This window comes from Antechinus flavipes, chromosome 2 (genome assembly GCF_016432865.1).
Source record: "Antechinus flavipes isolate AdamAnt ecotype Samford, QLD, Australia chromosome 2, AdamAnt_v2, whole genome shotgun sequence".
Classification (NCBI taxonomy): Eukaryota; Metazoa; Chordata; class Mammalia; order Dasyuromorphia; family Dasyuridae; genus Antechinus; species Antechinus flavipes.
This window is the reverse complement of record NC_067399.1, coordinates 685,446,969-685,467,058: the sequence shown is the minus strand read 5'-3', so window position 1 is coordinate 685,467,058 and position 20,090 is coordinate 685,446,969. Positions and strand designations below refer to the sequence as shown.

The 20,090-nt window shown below is 41.3% G+C and overlaps 1 protein-coding gene across 2 annotated transcripts in view; it reads left to right on the top strand.

The window, feature by feature from the left end:
* The window catches only part of LOC127552252 (zinc finger protein 260-like), a 46,133-nt gene that overhangs the window by 9,568 nt on the left and 16,475 nt on the right, over nucleotides 1-20,090 (top strand). The window contains exons 2-5 of one of the 2 annotated variants that reach the window (XM_051982857.1): nucleotides 167-216; nucleotides 5,328-5,454; nucleotides 6,418-6,513; nucleotides 11,685-15,748. The exons of the other annotated variant lie outside the window; for it this stretch is intronic. Of the exons in view, the coding sequence (XP_051838817.1) occupies nucleotides 187-216; nucleotides 5,328-5,454; nucleotides 6,418-6,513; nucleotides 11,685-13,132 (1,701 nt within the window). The 5' untranslated portion in view covers nucleotides 167-186 and the 3' untranslated portion in view covers nucleotides 13,133-15,748. Of the gene's footprint in view, nucleotides 1-166; nucleotides 217-5,327; nucleotides 5,455-6,417; nucleotides 6,514-11,684; nucleotides 15,749-20,090 lie in introns of those variants that run through there. 2 annotated transcript variants of the gene reach the window in all.

The window sequence follows — 20,090 nt, the reverse complement described above, 5'->3', positions numbered from 1 at the left end:
CAACTGTTCTGGGTGGGCTGTGACCTCCACTACTCAGGCCTTTGGTAGCTGCTCCCTTTGTGGGGTCATAAAGGCTGGGGGCGGCAGGACTGGGAGGTAGAGACTAGGGCCCAGTCAGAGGAACTTTACAACACGGAGTCACCTTGTTACTTTTCTGTGTACCCAGGGAGCCTGGAGCCGGAGGGAATGGGCCCTGGGAGCCTGGCACCTGCTCAGGTGAGTGCCCTCCATCCAGACCTGACCCCCATCAGCCATCACAAGTGTGGGGAGCCATGGAGCGGGGTGTGAAGCTGGCCCTGCCTTACTTGTGGGCTGCGCCTTTCCCGAAGTCGGTGTCAGCTTGAGCACAGTAGGAACAACGCTGCCCCCCTCCTCCCCCTGCTCCTCCTCCTGCTCTGTGTTTCCCTGATTCACTGAGCCCTGTGAGGCCCACCCAGCCACAAGCGTGTCCTCCCTGTGTTTTAAGCTCCTTCTCCTTCCAAGTCACTGACAAGGACGACCCCCTCCCTCGTTGCCCTTTGTTCCCCAGGGGTCGGGCTGTGCTCTCTGAATGCCTGCCTAGCATGGCGAGCACACACACACACACACACACACACACACACACACACACACACACACTCACTCACACACACAGACACACAGACAGACACACACACACACTCACACACACACACTCTCACACACACTCACACACACACACACTCACACACAGACACACACACACACACACACACACACACTCATACACACCCTCCCTTCCCTTCTCTTTCTGGTAGCCAGGCTCTCCCTTCATAACAACTGGAGATCCAGGAAAGCCCTTCACCCTTCACCCTTCACCTTTCACCCTTGTTAGCCCAGACCAGCAGCCGAGCTCTTCTGGCTTCCCCAGTTCTTGTTCTTTGCAATGTTGTCCCCAGGGCACAAACTCCCGGGGCTGATCTAGGCCCTGATGTCTCTAAGACCTCTCCTGGCCCAGGCAAAGCAGCTCCTGGGATTCTCCTCCTTGCCCCGGGGTTCCCGGCTCCAGCCCTACAGGCCCTGTTACTGTTGAACCCGGTTTCCTGGTGGTGTTATGGGGGCTACCCCGAGCCGAGCCCAGGCACTGGCAGAGACCCTGAGAACAGCAGCGAGAAAGGAAGGAGGAAAAGAGCCCGTCAGTGAGTCATGGGATGGGGCAATTTCTTGGAAGCTGTGACCCTGCTGTCGCCTTCAGCAGGTCTTGCTTTGACCTGGAAGAGCTTCATGGATGGGACTGACCCCTGGCAATGCTTAGTTTGCATGTTCAGAACAGGCAGACCTGCAGGGCCCTCCCACCTGTAACAGGAGGCTTACCTGAGCACAGCAGAGAGAGGGCGTTCAGTCAGGACGCTGCAGTTCTTTAGCCTGAGCGCCCAAGGCTCCCCTTGCTTTCCTGGGGGAGCTCACTGGTCAGCAGAGCAGGGGGCGGCAATGGGCCATCTTGGGAAATCTGTCATATCTGCAGGACCCTGCTTTCCCAGGGTTGGATCCTGAGGCCTCCAGGCAGCCTCACTGCTTTGTCCAGAGCCCTGCAGAACGCTGCTTGAAGGGAGGCACGTGGAGCCTTTGCCCACTCTGTGAGTCTGCTCCTGGGGCAACTTTGTCATGTTATAAATAAGCAGAACTGACCTAACCATGTAGCAGGGAAGGACAGAACTCCAGGAGATGGTGGCTGATAAGCTCAGCAGGGAGGTACCACCTTTGACAACCATCAGGGGAGTCTTCAACTTCAAGCCTGGGCAAAGGAAGAAAACCAGCATTGGTTATAAAGTACCTACTAAGCGCAGACACTTGAGTTAAGCACCTTGCCAATAACTCCCGGGATCCTCACAAAACCTGCAAGCCAGGTATCATTTCCCCCATTTTTTTTTTTAATGAGGTCAGGAAAATCTGGGAGTTAAGTGGAGGGGGGGAGTAGGGAAGGATATTGATATACTTTATTTTTTTAATTGTAATTTTTTTTTTTACAACAAAAATTAGCCTTCTCTCTCCCCCCTTCTTCCCATCTCTTCCAACTGAGAAAGCAAAAAAAAAAAAAACAAAAAAACCTTAACCACCTTTCACAAGAATATATATAATCAAGCTAAACAAAATTTCTAAGGAACATTATATGCCAGTCTGTACTCTGAGGATCATCTCTGTATCAAGATGTAGAAAACGTGTCACCATCTGTCCTCAGGAAGTGATTGAGCATTGCATTCATCAGAGTTCCTATATCTGTATACACACATGTACACATACTTCCATATCAACCCAGACATCTATCTCCTCAGTTTTTCACCTCCTGCCCCACTGAGAGCACAAATCTGTTATTCACAATGTACAATTAATCTGAAGAAAAATAAATCCCACCAATATGTCCTAAAAAATATTTCTCAACCTGTACCAGTCTTCTACGTGTAAATTGTAGACAGCATGTTTCATTATTATTGTTCCTCTGGAATCTTGGTGAGTCTTTATGCTAATCTGGGTTCAGTGCAAAAGTCTTCCATTACATTTATGGAACTGATTTATTCACTCAATTCCCCATGAACAGGTAATCCCTCTGATTCTCCTTACATACGAAGAAAACTATATAATCTTGTACATCCTTTGAATTTGTTTTGCTTGGGACTAATCCCTCCCTTAATCACTCTGACCTCTTATTCTCCCCATTTTAATCCTTCCCCTCCTTTTCACTGGTGAGTAAAATGTGTTTTTTCATTCATCTCTGTGTTGTGTGTGTTCTTCCTTCCCTGGACTAGATGACTGAAGTTCAGACATCAGATGTTCCCACTTACTCCTTCCTCCTTATTGGTAGAGATGTCTTTACCTGAGGTGACATTTCCCAGCCCTCCTTTCTCTCCATCCACCTTAGGGTTTTCCTCTTCCCCTCTTCTTTCCAGTCTCTCCAGAAGATCCTCAAGACATAACAGAATCACTCCCAACTTTACTTAGATTCCCAAGCATCCAGAGGGGACGCTTCTCATCTCACCATGATTGCATATTACTACTTTGTCCTTTTGAGTTCCTCAAGACTAATCCTGGATTACTTTTTTGTATTTTTCTTCACTTGTGCTTGAATTTCTAAGGTTTTCTCCATTTATGGTCTTTTCATTAAGAATATTTGGAAGGACTTTCCATAAAAGTCCTTTATCCCTTCTAGCATTATATTCAGTTTTATTTCACAAATTACTCTTGGCCATAAGATCATGTTCTTTGCCTTCTGGCCTGTCTTATTCCAAGTTCTCTGCTCCTTAATAGTTGTCCTATTGTATCTGGTCCGAAGGGTGCTCCTTGAGTGCATGAATTGTCCTGGAGTTGCTGGCTCCTTGCAGGATTTTTCTCATTGACTTAGAAGGTCAGCATTTTGGCTATGGTGTTTCTGGGAGTTTTCATTCAGAGATAGATCTCTTTCCGGAATTGATCTGTGGTTCCAGGTAGATAGAGAATTCAGAGATTTTCTCCTGGCCATCAGGAGCTTCATTCTCAAGAAAGCTTACAAGCTAGTCATGGGAAAGGCTAGCTGGGTGAAACTCTAGAGAAAAGATAATATTCTTCAATCCCTGGGAATGTCAAAAAGTGTAAAGGAGAAATACATTCAGCAGTTGTTCAAAAGAGAAAAAATAGAAGAGAAAATGAAAGATGAAATGTGGATTACACAAAGGCCATGAGCAAGTCAGGGTAGTAATTCCTAGTTAGAAACAAACATGTCCCAAGTTCATAAAGGCCATTCTCTTTGGCAAAAGGTAGGTTTATTTAGGAGAAGAGACTAGAGAAAATGAAGAGATAAAATGAGAACCAGCAGGGGGAAATATGAAATATTGCCAAAAGAGCAATAGGATTACCTAGGAAAAGAATTGGGAAGACTCTATTAAAGGAATATAGTGGATAATTCCATTAACTGACAGCCTAGAAACAAACTAACCAGAGTTAACTCTAGTAAGGACAAAGTCACGGTAAATTGAAAGCACTATGAGGAGGGAGGGAGAGTGTTCTCCATAGTAGGTTTTGTCCTAAAAAGGACTTAGCAAAGCTCTTGATCATGGAGACTTCTTGATATGTGAGATACAAGGTTGGAGGTTTCTTAAGGCAGGAGAGGGAAGTACCAGACAAGAATTTGGGAGTTCACAGGGAGGGATCAAATAAGAGCCAGTTGGGATCCACCTGGCAGACCAGGTCCCAGACTCAAAGCATGGTAATCAGAATCTCAAATGTTATTTACAGATGCTCAGAGGTTTGAGGAATAGATTTCCATTCTCCCAGTCACTCTATGCAGACAGGCTAGTTTGGGACTTGATTATGCCTGATAATGGCAGATTGGGTTCTTGCTGACAAAGGGAGTGAATAAGCTCAAAGTCCACATCAGAACAAAAACCAGATGTTTCAAAGAAGAAATCCAAAATGATGTACTTGTAGAGATGAGCCCTCCTGAATATGAGGGTATTCCCAGTTCTGCCCACCATCTCCTGTATACATGATTCTTGTTCTGCCAAGATTATACATTTCTAGGCATCTTGGTAAAATGTTTATTTCTGATAAAAAAAACCGGCAATATTTTTTCTCATGAATTTTTGTAAGTAATGAAAGAAGCTTCTTTTCTACTTATTCTTGTTTTTCTATAATGAAATATTACAATTAAGGCTAATAGGCTTGAAACAAATGAAAACAGTGACAAAGGCATGAGCTGTTTTGCCCATACTAACATCATACTCAGAGTGACCTCAGGGAAGCAATAAAACTTTTTTCCCAGAGCATGCTGTACTTGCCAACTTCTCACAAAGTCTTTACAGAATTTTCTTTAGAATATATCACTTAAATCACTTCTGCTGAAGAAGAAAGGTTCTATTACCCTCTTGCTCTCCACAGATCCATCTACCTCACAGAAAAAAACACAAACTCCTCCTGATTCCACAAGGAAATGCATTCAGTAATAAAACAGTTCGTAACTTTATTCCAGCTGATGGTATGAAATACTTTTTCCAAAATTCAGTAAGACTCCCTGCCCCCCCAGGCAATTAGGGTTAAATGACCTGCCCATGGTCACACAGCCAGGAAGTGTTGTGTCTGAGAGCAGATTTGAACTCAGGTCCTCTTGACTTCAAGGCTGGTGCTCTATCCACTGTGCCACCTAGCTGTTCCCTTCACCCCCCAATAAGACTCTTAATGACCTTGGTTGCAGGAGCCATCTCTGACACTTAGAAATAAGCATGAGCTTTAGCAAATCTCTTTTCTGCTTGAGTTTCCTCTTATTAATTGGAGAAGGTTGGTTGCATTTTTTAATTCTGAAATGACTTTCAGCTCTATGTCTCATGACTTTGATGCTTTAGGACTTGGTGACATTCAGGGATGTGTCTGTGGACTTCACCCTGGAGGAGTGGGACCTCTTGGACCCTCCCCAGAAGAAGTTGTACAAGGAAGTCATGCTGGAGAATGCCCGGAACCTGCTGTCTCTGGGTAAGGACATTTCCCGGGGTAACTCTGAATCTGCAATCAAAGGGTGTATCATCATTTCCTGGGGTGCAGGGTTGGGGGGTATATCAGTTGGAAAGGAGAAAATGTTGGTCTGCTATGTTCAAGCACCAGAGTCCTCCTCGTTGTTTTTGCCTTCTGTGATAGAAAACTGAGGGTGTCCTTGGTTGCTCCTGAAGCTCTTACCACTTCTAGGTAGCTTCAAGTCAGAGATGAAACCAGTGTGGAAGCATCTCACCCAAGGAACTACTCTGAGCTTATTTTGGCTGACCTCTACCTGGACACAGACTGGCCAACCAGAGCTCTAAAAATTGCTCCCACAGTTATTACTGACAAGCTGTCCCTATTTGTCACAGGGCTAGGATTTTGAATACTCTTCTTTTTAGCAAGCATCACTTTGTAGCCCAAAGCCCATGGTTGTTTCTAGTATAGGAAACTTGTCCTGAAGCTTCTTTCCTCTTGCCTTCAAATTCCAGCACCAGTGGTGGGAAAACAATAATATTTTTTACAAAAAAACTTCCAGCAAATTAGTTATTTTGACTATTCAAGGTAGCCAGATTAATCATAAAAGTACAAATGAAGAAAAATGTGATTTGTGTACAGATAAAGAACTAATAGAAACATGTATGGCATAATTTTACATCTGGCCCAATAAACCTTTTTACCCAGGTATGGGATTATAAGCGCCTGCCAGAATGTAACCTAACCAGATAACAGGTGGGGGAAACCGTTTGACTGTTCTTCCAAAAAAAGTTGTCACAACAGGATATGACAAACCCTGTTATGAGTTTCTTTCATTATAAGCACTAGTGGGTGACCACAGACTCATATATGTTTCAATATAATGGGCTGAATCTCAGTGGAACAGCCCTGGATCCTCTCTCCATTCCCTAAAGAAAACTAAATTTCAAGCTTCTCTCTTTATCCCTCACTGATTTCCATGCCCAGGGCTTCCAGTTTCCAGAGAAGACGTGATCTCTTATTTTGAGCAGAGGAAAGTCCCCTGGATACTGGAGCAAGAAGGCCTGAGGAGCTGCTCTCCAGGTGAGGTGAAAGTAGGGATATGAGTGTTACAAAAGGGTTCTGGGAGTTACTCTGAAGTAAATGCTGGGTTTGGGGGAGAAAGACCAGCCTTGTTATTCTTCTTCAGATAATTTTTAGGAAGATCTTTCTCAGAATCTCCTCTGCCAGTCACTGAATCTCAGTTTCCCATTTTTATTTTATTTATTTATTTATTTGCTGAGGCAATTGGGGTTAAGTGACTTGCCCAGGGTCACACAGCTAGAAAGTGGTAAGTGTCTGAGGCCAGATTTGAACTCAGGTCCTCCTGACTTCAGGGCTGATGATCTATCCACTGTACCATCTAGCTGCCCTCAGTTTCCCATTTTTAAAATGAGTGGGAGGCACTCCATGGCCCTGTAGATTCCTTCCAGTGATCATGTGGGATTATATAAGAAGTCATTGTTTCACTTTGGGGCAATAGAATTCTTCAGAAAGTGCCAAAAGGGGATCAGATTGTCCCAGATGAGCCAGTTCTTACTTCTCCTCCAAGTCAGCAAACTTGTAAGTGCCTCCTATCAGCCAGGCCCTGGGCTGTGCCCCAGGAACATAAAGAGAGACAAGGGACTTCCCCTGCTCTCCTGGAGGTCACAGATTGCTGGGGCAGACAGTGCACTAGTAAGTCTGTAGAAACCCTCTGTGGGTCATATAAATTGGATCAATTTAGTGCCTCCCTAAATCACTAAGTAATTAAGGTAATGATGGTTTAAGAAGGAGAGTAAAATTGGGGAGATGATGGTCAGAATGAAATACCATCCCTAGCATTTATACCGCATCTGCTGTGTCATGCAGTGTATCAGTGTTGTCTCATTTCATTGTCATGAGAATCTTAGAACTTGGGTGCTATTATTGTGCCCTTTTTGTAGATAAAGAAACTGAGGCAGACAGAGGTCCTGTTACTTAACTAGCAAGTTGCTGAGGTGGGATGAATACTCAGGTCTTGCTAATTCAAGACCCTGTTCACACTTTTTCCCTTGTACTCTCAGCTCTATTCTGATTCTGAAACAAATATGAGGAAAGTAGTCTCACATGTATGAGGTGGACAGTGGAAGGAAACATGACAAGCTCCCCTTGAGAGAGAGAGTCTCATTTTTTTGAAATGCTAAACAATCAAAATTATTTGTAAATTACTATTTTAAAAGAGTTATATTTTTATGGGCTTGAGACAAGCATTGCATTAAATCACAAATGTACTTAAAGTACTTTCAAATGTGTTGTTTTCTTGTTTTTTTTAATGTTTAATTCAAAATTCAGATTTTTTTTTAACTATTAGTAAATTAGCTACTCTCACTGAAACTCTACTTAAAGATTAACCCATGTTGCCAACCAATTCCTTTGAGAAATTGCCAGATGGGAGAAGAGAAACAAACAGAGGATAAGTTCAAATTAAAAAACAATCCTTTGCATTTCAATGAGTGACCTTTTAAGGTCTTTTTTTGTAGAAAGGTTGTGGTCTCCCATGGTGATTTCATAATGGCTTCTACTGTGCATTCTTAGTGACCATGTTTTCCAGTAGGCTTCCAGCACTGCTTCAAGAATGGAGACACAGATAGTATTTTTCTTTTTAATTTATTGTATTTGAAAAAAAAGTAAGGGCTACACCCAAAGAAGGAATACTGGGAAATGAATGTGAACTATTTGATTTTTGATTTTCTTCCCGAGTTATTTTTACCTTCTGAATCCAATTCTCCCTGTGCAGCGGGAGAACTGTTCGGTTCTGCAAATATGTATTGTATCTAGGATATACTGCAACATATTTAACATATATAGGACTGCTTGCCATCTTGGGGGGGGAGGGGGGAGGGAGGGGAAAAAACGAAACATAAGTGATTGCAAGGGATAATGCTGTATAAAAATTATCCTGGCATGGATTCTGTCAATACAAAGTTATTATTAAATAAAATTAAATTAAAAAAAAGAAAAAAGAAAAAAAGTAAGGAAAAAAAAAAGAAAACTGAAAAGGAATACAAAACAAAACAAAGCAAAATAAAAGAGAACATTGTCATGTGCCAGCCGAATATCAGGGAAGATTCGTAATTTATAACAAGAAATTATTAAAACAAGAAAGTATCTAAGTAGAGGAAATTACATTCATGACTGTCCATTTTTTCTTTATTTCCATGTAAATTGGTTTTTTGGTTCTCTACTGTACACTTTATTTTTTCACCCTTTCATCCTCCCCTACCCCTAGCTACAGTTAAGAATAGATATATTTATGTATACTTAAGTAGATATATCCATTCATACACACACTCATAAACACTTATCCCCCACATACAGACACAAGACTTTCCTACCCCTGCTGACTCTTTAATTGAATTCTGCTTTATAACTTGCCTTGCTATTAACCTCCCTCCACCCAAGGATTCCCTCCCTTGTCTTCTCCCCTCATCTGTTGCTCCCCATCAACCCATTCATCCTCCCTCTGGGGTGCTCTGCCTTTCATGGTATATATGGAATGTTGCCTATTGAACCCATTCCTGATGTGAGTAGGTTTTCAGAATTTTGAGTCCTCCTCCCCGCCTCTAGTACCTCTGTGTCTATTCTTCCTCTGCACCTCATTTGTACAACAGGATTACTCTTTTTAGCTTAACTCTGCCAGTCTTTCTTTGAGCTGCCCTATTGTTGATGTGAATCTTAAACATAAAGGAAGAAAACAAACAAGTTTTCCATATTTGAACAGTTTGTGCATGTTGAGTTCCTTCATATTGATTTTTGACTCTTATAGCTTAAATTGTCTGTTAAGTTCAGGTTTCAGTGATAGAAAGTTTTTCAAAATCTTCAAATTCATTGAATTTTTATCATTCAAAATTATACATAATTGTGCTAGATATGATATTTTTGGCCATGAGCCAAGTTTTTTGATTGTTTTGATTGATTGTCTTTCTTATGTTTCACATTCTGTTCTATTTTCTCATCCTTTATAATCTATTTTATTATTCTTGTTCTCATACCTTTATTGACTTCCCCTTGCCCAATTCTAATTTTCAAAGAATTATTTTCATCTTTGAGACTCTGTACCTTCTTTCCCTATTTGGTTAAGTTTTTCTGTGTAATGTTGTTTTTCTTGGATGGTTCTAATTTTTTTTAGTCCTTTGTCAGTGTCTCTCATTTGGTTTTAAATATGTTTCAGATGTGGGGCTCTTCTTTGCAGGTTTTTGTTTTTTTTTTAAGTAAAAGGTATTAGTGCAAGCATTTGTAAGCATGGGGTGGGAGGATGTTGCGTCAGGCTTCTCTTTAGCCTCTGAGCAGGAACCCCAAACCCAAGAGCTCCCCTCTCCTGCAAGTGTCTACAGTCAGCAGGGTCCCTGCCCCACTGCCTCTGCACTCACCTGGTATTGATTTTTTCTGGCTCTGGGCCTGGTCTTCTCAGCACAGTTGGGCCTGGTGTTCCTAATCTTTGGAGCTTCCCTTGGTCTTCCCAGACTCAGACTCCTGCTCCACAAACAGTCCAGGAGGCAAAAGTCTCTGTGGTTCTTGCTGATGCTGCAACTATCCCCAATTAGCTCAGGGGTCCCCACTGGGTGTTTCTGCAGAGGTAGAGAACTTCACATGGGTTAATCCTCAGTCTGGGGTCTTTCTTCAGATTTCCTCAGATTGGAACAGGAGGGCGTCCCAGACCTTGATTTTCCACCAGTCTATTTTCACACTAAGGTGCAAATTGGTTCTATTTGTAAGAGAAATAAGGAGAGATTGAAATTTTCCAACTTACTCCACCATTTTCCCATAATCCTCCCCCCAAACAGATCTTGATCTGGAGATTGAAGATTTGATGAGCTGTGATCACTAGGTTACCCGGCAATGAGAGATCTGCTCTAGTGCAGGGAGAGAGCCATGGATGGGCTTTGCAGCCCTGTGGCCCTTTGTACATGAATGTCCAACCTTCCTGGAATTCTGGAAACAATTGGTTCTCAGATTGAGAATCTGAAAAATATATTGCACTTAGAAGCTGTCGGAGATTGAAGGAACCACCCCATGAACCCCAAAATCGGCGTGTTCATGATCATTTGAAGTCACCAAGAAAGAGATTTGTTAAGGCGGATATTTGCTTCTACTTGCCCAAGCAACAATTTGCCACTCAATACAGCACTGGCAAATTTTGGAGTCGAATGGTTTGGATTATTGTCACAATTCTTCAAAGAGCTTGTGAACTTTTAAAAGGGAAAGAGTTGCAATGGCATGCTCTACCCCCTTGCATGCCAAATATTTTTAGATGTGGGTGATTTCCATTTTTAGACAACTGTTTTTGTTAAAATGATATGCAGAGAGATATGATGATAAGCAATGGCTATCTTTTTTTTTTCTTTTTTGCTGAGGTGATTGGGGTTTAAGAAACCTTATAAATGTGGAAAAACTTTTGCAGAAAGTGGAGCTCTTACTGTACATTAGAGAATGCATGCTGGGAAGAAATCTTATGAATGTAACCAGTGTGGAAAGACTTTTAGAGATAATTGACTTGTGCAGGATCACAAAGCTAGGAAGTGTTAAGTGTCTGAGGTCAGATGAACCCAGGTCCCCCTGACTTCAGGGCCGATGCTCTATCCACTGCTCCACCTAGCTGCCCCTGCAATGTCTTATCTCAAAAAAAAAAAAAAATGTATTGCAAGAGAACCCGGTATGCCTCAGATAAAATTTAATAAAGTATGTTCTCAATGTGACTTCTGACAATTTAAAAGAAAAAAAATTGAAAGTAATCACCAGAAAGTGCACATAATGAAAGGAAAGGGAAAAAAAAATGAGTATGGAACTAGTTTGTCAAATACTGCAGGCAGAGTCGGCCCATTCACAGAATGTGAATTCCTGTATCAGCTGCTGGGATTTGGTTCAAGTCCCTCAATCCCTCTGAGTTGATGGTCTGAGTTGTGCAAGTAGTGAGAATGAAGGTATTCTGTGTTGTCACAGGTTTACTGTGAGAATCCAATGTGTTTGTGCATGAAGCACATTAGAAATTAAATTATCCTTGGGATATAAGCTAATGGGTTTTTAAGGAATTGATTCTGCCTATTTAAGATTTGTCCTTTTGCCTGGGAAATAAAAAATAACTGAGTTTCTATTCTGCTTATAGAGGAAAGTAGATATAAATGTTTGTGTAGTATGTTTTCCTGTTTATTGTTGGTTGTTGTATTTTTTTTAAATTTGTTCTTTTTTTATTTCAGAAAGTGAGATCAGACTTGAAATGATGGAACATACTCACAAACAAACACTCATGAGTCCCTGTGACTTCACTTGGAAAGAAATCAGTGCTATACATGAGAAAATACACACTGAAGAAAAATCTTATGATTATAAGCAGTGTGGAAAGACTTTCAGCAATAAGAGAGCTCTTACTGTGCATCAGGGAATCCACACTGGAGAGACACCTTATGAATGTAACCAATGTGGACAGGGCTTTAAAAAAAGGCAATATCTAACTCAACATCAAAGAATCCACACTGGAGAAAAACCTTATGAATGTAAACAGTGTGGAAAGGCTTTTACACACAAAAATTCTTTCGCTCTACATCAAAAAATCCACACTGGACAGAAACCTTATGAATGTAACCAGTGTGGAAAGGCTTTTCGCAGCAAGGGACATCTTATTGTACATCAAAGAATCCACACTGGAGAAAAACCTTATATCTGTAACCAATGTGGAAAGGCTTTTAGACAAAAATATTCTCTCACTCTACATCAGAGAATCCACTCTGGAGAGAAACCTTATGAATGTAAGCAATGTGGAAAGACTTTTACCACAATAGGAACTCTTACTCAACATCAGAGAATCCACACTGGAGAAAAACCTTATGATTGTAAGCAATGTGGAAAGTGTTTTACAAAAAGGCAATCTCTTACTGTACATCAGGGAATTCATGCTGGAGAGAAACCGTATGACTGTAACCAGTGTGGAAAGGCTTTTAAAAAAAGGCAATCTCTTACTATACATCAGAGAATCCATACTTATGAATGTAACCAGTGTGGAAAGGGTTTTACAAAAAAGGAATCTCTTACTGTACATCAGAGAATCCACACTGGAGAGAAACCTTATAAATGTAACCAATGTGGAAAGGCTTTTACATACAAACATTCTCTCACTCTACATCAGAAAAAACACACTGGAGAGAAACCTTATGAATGTAACCAGTGTGGAAAGGCTTTTATACAAAGGGAATCTCTTACTGGACATCAGAGAATCCACACTGGAGAAAAACCTTATGAATGTAATCAATGTGGAAAAGCTTTTCCACAGAAACAATCTCTCACTTTTCATCAGAGAATCCACACTGGAGAGAAACCTTATGAATGTAACCAATGTGGAAAGGCTTTTAGAAAAAAGGGACATCTCACTGTACATCAGAGAATCCACACTGGAGAGAAACCTTATAAATGTAACCAATGTGGAAAAGCTTTTGCAGAAAGTGGAGCTCTTACTGTACATCAGAGAATGCACACTGGGGAGAAACCTTATGAATGTAACCATTGTGGAAAGACTTTTAGAGATAAAGCAACTCTTACCATACATCAGAGAATCCACACTGGAGAGAAACCTTATAAATGTAACCAGTGTGGAATGGCTTTTAGATGTAAGAAAAGTCTTACTGGACATCAGAGAAGCCACATTGAATGAGAATGTAATATAACCAATGTGGAAAGGATTTTCCATAGAAACAATCTCACTTTACATTAGAGAATCTACACTGAAGAGAAACGTTATGAGTGTAACCAATGTGCAAAGACTTTAGACAAAAGGCACATCTTACTGAACATCAGAGAATCCACACTGGAGAGAAATGTTATGAATGTCATTAATGTGGAAACAATTTCATAGAAAAACCTAATTGGTTCTTGCAAGATGTGTTAGGAAATGAAAAGGCATTAAAATAAGGAGGAAACTGGATTTGTTAGAGATCAATCAGAGAATATGGGGTGTTGTTAATTCCTTCCATAATTAGCCTTTTGTAGCTGTAACCCTTTAGAGGATGAGAAAGGGAAAATCAAAGGTGATTAGTAATAGGAAATGCCTTCAGAGGCGTATTGGATTCTTTTCCATCTGATCACTTTGAAAGGCAGTATAGTGGGATGAAATGATCACTAGATTGGGACTCAGAGGTCAAGACTTGAAATTCTGGGTTCTTGGGAAAGTAATTTAACTTCACTGGTCTCAGACCATTTAGATTAGGTTCAGGATCTGTTTCAACTCTGAATGCCTCAAGAAGCCAAAGTGGAGCTTGAAAATGAACCCTATTCATTGCCACTTCTTGCTGGATCCTCAGCTTCCGATTAACCATAATAACTCAGAGACTTCACTAAACCTTTGGGGTATGAGTAGCAGTTTGGAGAGGTAGAAAGACGTGAGAAATTCCAAATCTACATCTTGTTGAAGCAGGAAATTTGTACATCATTCTTATATATACGACTTCTGCACAACTAGTGAAATAGGTTTCTTGCCATATTTGTTCAGGCCAAAAATATTTTATTAAGATGCTTTTATGAAAGATTTCAACTTTGTGGTTTCAGCTTTCCTTCTTCAAATTGGCAGAGATGACCCCCAAAGCTGTACATAATGTTAGGGGCTATATAATTAGAGGCACAATAATGCAATGTGTATGTAATTATGAATTGGTTCATCTTTTCTGAAAAGCCATTTGGTATTAGAATTTATTAAAAGGTTATCAAAAGCCCATACTTGGTGACAAAGACTCCATGGCAAGGCATCAAATGTAAGGAAGTAAGGGGAAAATGGTTCTAGGTACACTAAAATAGCCATTGCAGTGTTTTAGGTTTTATATTTGGGGATAGGGGTGGCAGCAAAAAAACATATAGATGCAAAATAGAAAATAGGAGCTCTTCTGTTAGAGAAGGTCTTAAGGAATTTTGGTTCACAAACAAATTGGAATATTGTGCCATAAGAAACTGGCTAGGAAGAATTTGGAGAAGCATGTTGATATGTAAAGGAATGGAGTTTTCCTGAAGTGAACAAAACCAAGAAAATCTATATACTTTATGACTCCCCCAAATACTCAGAAAGCCTGGTCAGTAATCTCTTCAATTTGAAATTCCTTCCAGCAGTGTAGATGCTTGTCTGTCTGTCCATCCTGTAGGGCTCTTGCCTGTGCCCTGTATGAAGCCGGCTCATCTCTTCTACAATTGTCTCATGAGAAGTATAAGTAACATAAATTATCTCAGCAGAGGAATTTCAGAAAATGCTTTATCAGCAATCCTTTGACTCCATCGACAAATGACAGAACCAGGTATGCTAAGGCCATGCCATGGGGCCTACTGACAGTTCCCTGGGGTCTTCTACTACGGGAGCAACAGCTCCCTGTCAGCCACTGCGAAGAGACAGCTGTGGTTTTGGCTGCTTGGTTGGCCAGATCACTGGGGAGCACGGATGCTGTTTTCTGCACTGGGCCCTCGACTGTTAACTACTGCCACAGCCCGGGGCAGCCGGAAGTGACCACTAGAGAGAAGCCTGGTCCTGAGAAGAAACCTTGTTCCTTTTCCTAATTCACTGCCTGGCATTTGGCTTGTGGGGCCAAAGAGGCATCAGGGAGTGATGAAGTTCCTCCCACTTCTGTAGCAGCGGTGATGTCATACCCAGCCCCCAAAGCTCCATCCTCATTTCTGTCCAAGATTAAGCATAACGTTCTTTACAATGTCTCATTGAGTCATTTGCTTCCCCTTGTCCAATTTTAATTCTTGATTTTCTTTTGGATTAGTTTTTTTGTTTGTTGGTTTGTTTTGTTTGACTAATTCTACTTTTAAAAGATTTGTTTTATTCAATGGACTTCCCTACCACTATTTTGCCAATTCTATTTTTTAAGCAGTTGTTTCCTCCAATATATTTCTTTTCCTTTTTGCCAAAACTATTTTTGAAGATTTTCCTCAATATAATTTTGCCCTTCCTTTTCCAAACTGTTGACTCCACCCCCCCTTAATTCTTCTGCATAGTTCCCATGTCTTTCCTCCATTTTTCTTCTACTTGATTTCAAAAATTCTGTTGGATGTCTTCCAAGACAACTGTTTGAGCTTGAGTCCAATTCATATTCCCCTTTGAGGATTTACATGTGTGTATTTTGCCACTTCTGTCCTCTTCTGAGTTTGTGATCTGTTCTTGGACAGTCACTTCATTTGCGAATGCCCTAGTCTTGCTCTTTACATTGCCAGTCCCTCCTAATTCCCAGGGCTTCAGAGAATCCTCTGGCCACTGCCTTTTGCAATGCATAAACTAACTTTAAACTGGCTTACCTCTTCTGTGGTCTTCAGAGGTCTCTGGCTATGATTTCTTGAACCATAGTTTAATAACCAATAGTGTGCTCAAGAACAGCCATTTGCAAACTTAAAGTCTTTTATTTACTTGCTCACATATTGCACTTGTTAACTCCTACATGAACACCAGATCTGCAAAAGACCCACATGTTCACTAGCTGCTTCCTTACCTCTCAGCTAATTCCATCCACTCCAGCTACCCCAAGAAAAAGAGGCTGGACCTCTTCCTACACGGAGTTAAAGTAGGGTCTGTGAGGTCACATGCACAGCCAATTCATAATGGAGATGTCTCCCATTATGAAGCTATCTCGATATGCCTAGGGTCCCACCCATGAGGCGATTTCTGGTCACAGAAATTACTTCCTGGCTGCTCAAGTTCAACCTCCTGTTTGCATTGGGCTTGACCTTTGTCCTTAAACCCTAACAAGACATCAAGAAGAAAACGCTTTTTTTTTTTTTAATGTAAAAATACTGATGGTAAAAACAACCAACTTGGAATATAGATCCAGGAGAAACAATTTAAGAATTATTGGACTACCTGAATGCCATGATCAAAAAAGAGCATGAGCAACTTTCTAGACATCATCAAGGAAAACTACCCTGCTATTGTAGAACTAGAGGGTAAAATCATCATTGAAAGAACCCACTGATCACCTCCTGAAAGTATCCCCAAAATGAAAACTCCAAGGAATATTGTAGCTAAATTCCAGACTTTTTAGGTCAAGTAGAAAATATGAAAAGCAGCCAGGAAGAAACAAATCAAATATTGAGGCGCTACAATCAGGATCACCTAGAATGAACAGTTTCCACATTGAAGGATTGGCGGGTCTGTATTATGATATTCTGGAGGCAAAGGAGCTTAGGCTACAACTAAAAATTAACTACCCAGCAAAACTGAGCATTATCTTTCAGGGGCAAAGAGGGGTATTCAATAGTTAAGGTTTAAAGGTTAAACGGTTTACATTGCTAAAAGGGAAAATGATACTTGTAACTTATAACTCTTGAGAATTAGAGTAGTTTGAAGGAACATTCATAGCCAGAAAGGATGAGTCTAAGTTGAGTTTGATGGGATGATATAAAAAAGAAATCAAGGGGCACAAAAAGGATAATATAAGGAGAATAGGAAAGGGGAGGTTAAGTGGAGTAAATTGTAACCCATGAAGAGGAACAAAAAACCTGATATAATAGAGGTATAGAAGGCAGGGAGATGAGCACTGTTAAAATCTCATTGGATTTGGTTTGAAGAGAGAATAACACATATACTTAGATTGATAGAGAAATGTATCTTACTCTTTAGGGAGAAGGAAAGGAAAGGAGAAAACAAACGGAAGAGGGAAGGCTGATGAAAGACAGAGAAATGTTGTCAACATTTCACACAAGAGCATTTTCCCCAATCCTAAATACCAAAAAAAACAAACAAAAAAACCCTGAATAAGTTAAATCATAGATTTTTAATATGATCAAATAATTGACAGTCAAATGAAATAAATTCAGTTGAATAGTTATAAATTATGTTACATAGAAAATTACTCCATGTATCAGTTTTATAACTTGGATTGATTGAATTCAGTAACCAGTGTAGCAGGATGTAAGTCCAGTTCCTTTTAGTTCTTAATGTGACATGGTTTACCTTCATGAAATGTTAATTCACATTCATCATTATCCTCATAGTTACCTATCTACCTCCTCACTCATTATTCACTAATCTAGGTTGCTTTTCACTTGATAGGTGAATGCCTTTTTTCCAAAGGTATTTAAAGTGTATAGAGGGGAATGACTCACCAACACACATTCCCTGCACAGTTTAGACTCAAGTTAGCTGCATTTCTGCACCTTATGGTTTCTTCTGTTCCAGAGAAGCTAAAACAACTCAAGAAATAAGTCCAAACCTTGGAGGGGGCTTGCATCTTCCTGTCTTTCTAGGGTAAAGAGACCACGATGTTAGCTACTGAGTGCTGGTCCAGGAGAACTTCACAAGTGGGCTTTGTCCATTTCAGGTAGTTTCCTGAATTTCCTTTCAATATCCAGAATTGCTGACTGGGATTCTCAACTCCATTAAAGTGATCTCCCATGTCTACATGCTCTTGACAGTGATGAGGGAGGACCCCAACTCTCTCTCTAAAACTCCTTCAAGGAGAGATTCTCTTTGAACTCTGTGTCGTAGGTCCCCACCTGAGGGAAACAGGACAAACAGCTTCTTTCTGTTATCTAGGTAGGGCTAGTTGGGTCCAGAGTTGGAGAATCTAACTCCATTGAATTAAAGATTAGCCCAAAGACTCATTCGATTCCAAGATTTTCTGGCTCGGACCACACCCAGCCCCCATCAAGAACAACCCCCAGATTGTAGCTGAGGTTTCTATTATAAAATAAGCCAACCTGGGGCTCAGGCCTTGCAGAGAACCTAACATGCCAAGGAATCTCTTCCTGGCATAGCAGCAACCTATGCCCACTGAAATGATATTCTCTTTCAGTGATACCCTCTCTTTATCTTCCTCACCTATTTCCCTAACAAGACTTTATATATCTCTGTCAGGATTTCTCTGCTAGAAATTCTCTATCTCTCTGCCAGGACTCCTCCACTAGAAACTTTACCTTGCCACTAAGGAATTCAGTCTTTCTATTCACGCATAGCAAAGACTGACTTTCCAATGCCAATAAAAATACTCCTTTACCAGTCTAGCTTTTCGGGTTCGTAAATTCCTTTACGAAGAACCTATGTGCCACCAGAAGGGGGTTCCCATAACTTTCTATCCTGTGCCAAATCATAGGGAAATTTAGGGGAGTTAAACCTCTTATTTGGATCCCTCAACCCCAAACCTGCCACTAATCTTATCATTTAACTCCCTGACCACCAGAAACCCTAACCTTATCATCATTTGGTTCCCTGACTAGTAACCCCAAAATCTAGATCTCATCATTTTGGATCCCTGACTGGGAACTCCCAAATCTAGGCCTAATTAACAGCATAGCTAACTGATACCTTTCTTCCTGGACTTCAATATCCATTAGGACAATTCTAAGCCTAATTCTCTCAATGTCACATCTCCCCCAACAGAGCTTATTCACTCTCTCAGCATTGAATCTAAAACCTAGATTTCTAACTTCACCCTTTCCTAGAGTTCCCTCGCTTCAACTGAACTATTGGTTAGGCTTTTCTATTTTGATTTTCTGCCTGGAACCTGAATTCTACAATCAGAAAATGACCTCTTTAAATTTATTGAGGAGGCCCAGTAGGCACAGCTGGGGACTTGGAGTCACAAAGAACTGAGTTCAAGTTCATCTTCAAACATTTTCTAGATGGGTAAGTCACTTAACTTTCCTCATTAATAAATACCAAATAGTGTGATTATTATCCAGCTTCTCCAAGCCTCCATTTTACCATTTCCAATGTTTTCAATGTTCTGACCATTTTCTGGGCCAGCCAGGTGATTTTCCTTTGCTTCTCTTTGGCTACACATGGAGGCTTCAAAGGTTGGGAAATCACCAACTGTCAAGGTGACCCATTCCCCTTTGTGCCAACTTTAAATAGGATGTCAAAGGTAGCTAAATACAAAAACCCAAATGTGGATAACTTTGTGACTCATGAACAACTGTGGGAGGGAGCTCCAAGAAGCAAATCAGAGAATGGCAAAAAGATAGAGAAAAGGGGTGGTGGTAGGATAGGAGGCCCTGGAAGGAGTTTGGGGTGGAAGAGACAATTGGGTAGGGTAGGGCCTGCAGTCCTCCTGGAGGATAAACAGAACAGGCTTCTGAGGACCAGGAAGACCCTCCAGGAGGTGGGAAGCCTAAAGTTTTGGAGTTTCTATCTGGCTTTCTGCCCTCTCGGGTCATCCTCCCTTCCTAAGGAGCTCTGAGCTCTCTCCTTTGCCCGGGAAGCTCCAATCACTTTAACTTCTGGCTGCCCCGGACACTAGGTCTCTTCTTCTTCCTCTGATCTCATGATATGTAGCCAGAGTATCCCCATAAGCCTAGCTGCTGGATGAGCTCCCCTACTTCATGGCTCACCCCTTCCAGATTTACCTCCTAGACTTCAGACTTTGTCCCTCAGAAACCGAGAGCCCTGATTTCAGGTTTCTGATCAGGACCCAGGGGTCCCATTTCCCTGGCCCCACATCTTGCTTAGAGTTGCTTTAAGTATTGGGCCTTCCCACCCCCAGGAGCCCACCTTGGAATAGTGAGAACTATTTCCTGTTCCCCTTTAACTGAACCTGTGGCTCTTGGTCTCAGGCTTGCAGCTCCCTGTCTGCATTTTCCTGTTAGGGACTCCCAGCCTAAGCTCCAGCAGAGTGGCCCTGCAGTCTTCCTCAGTTCCCTGG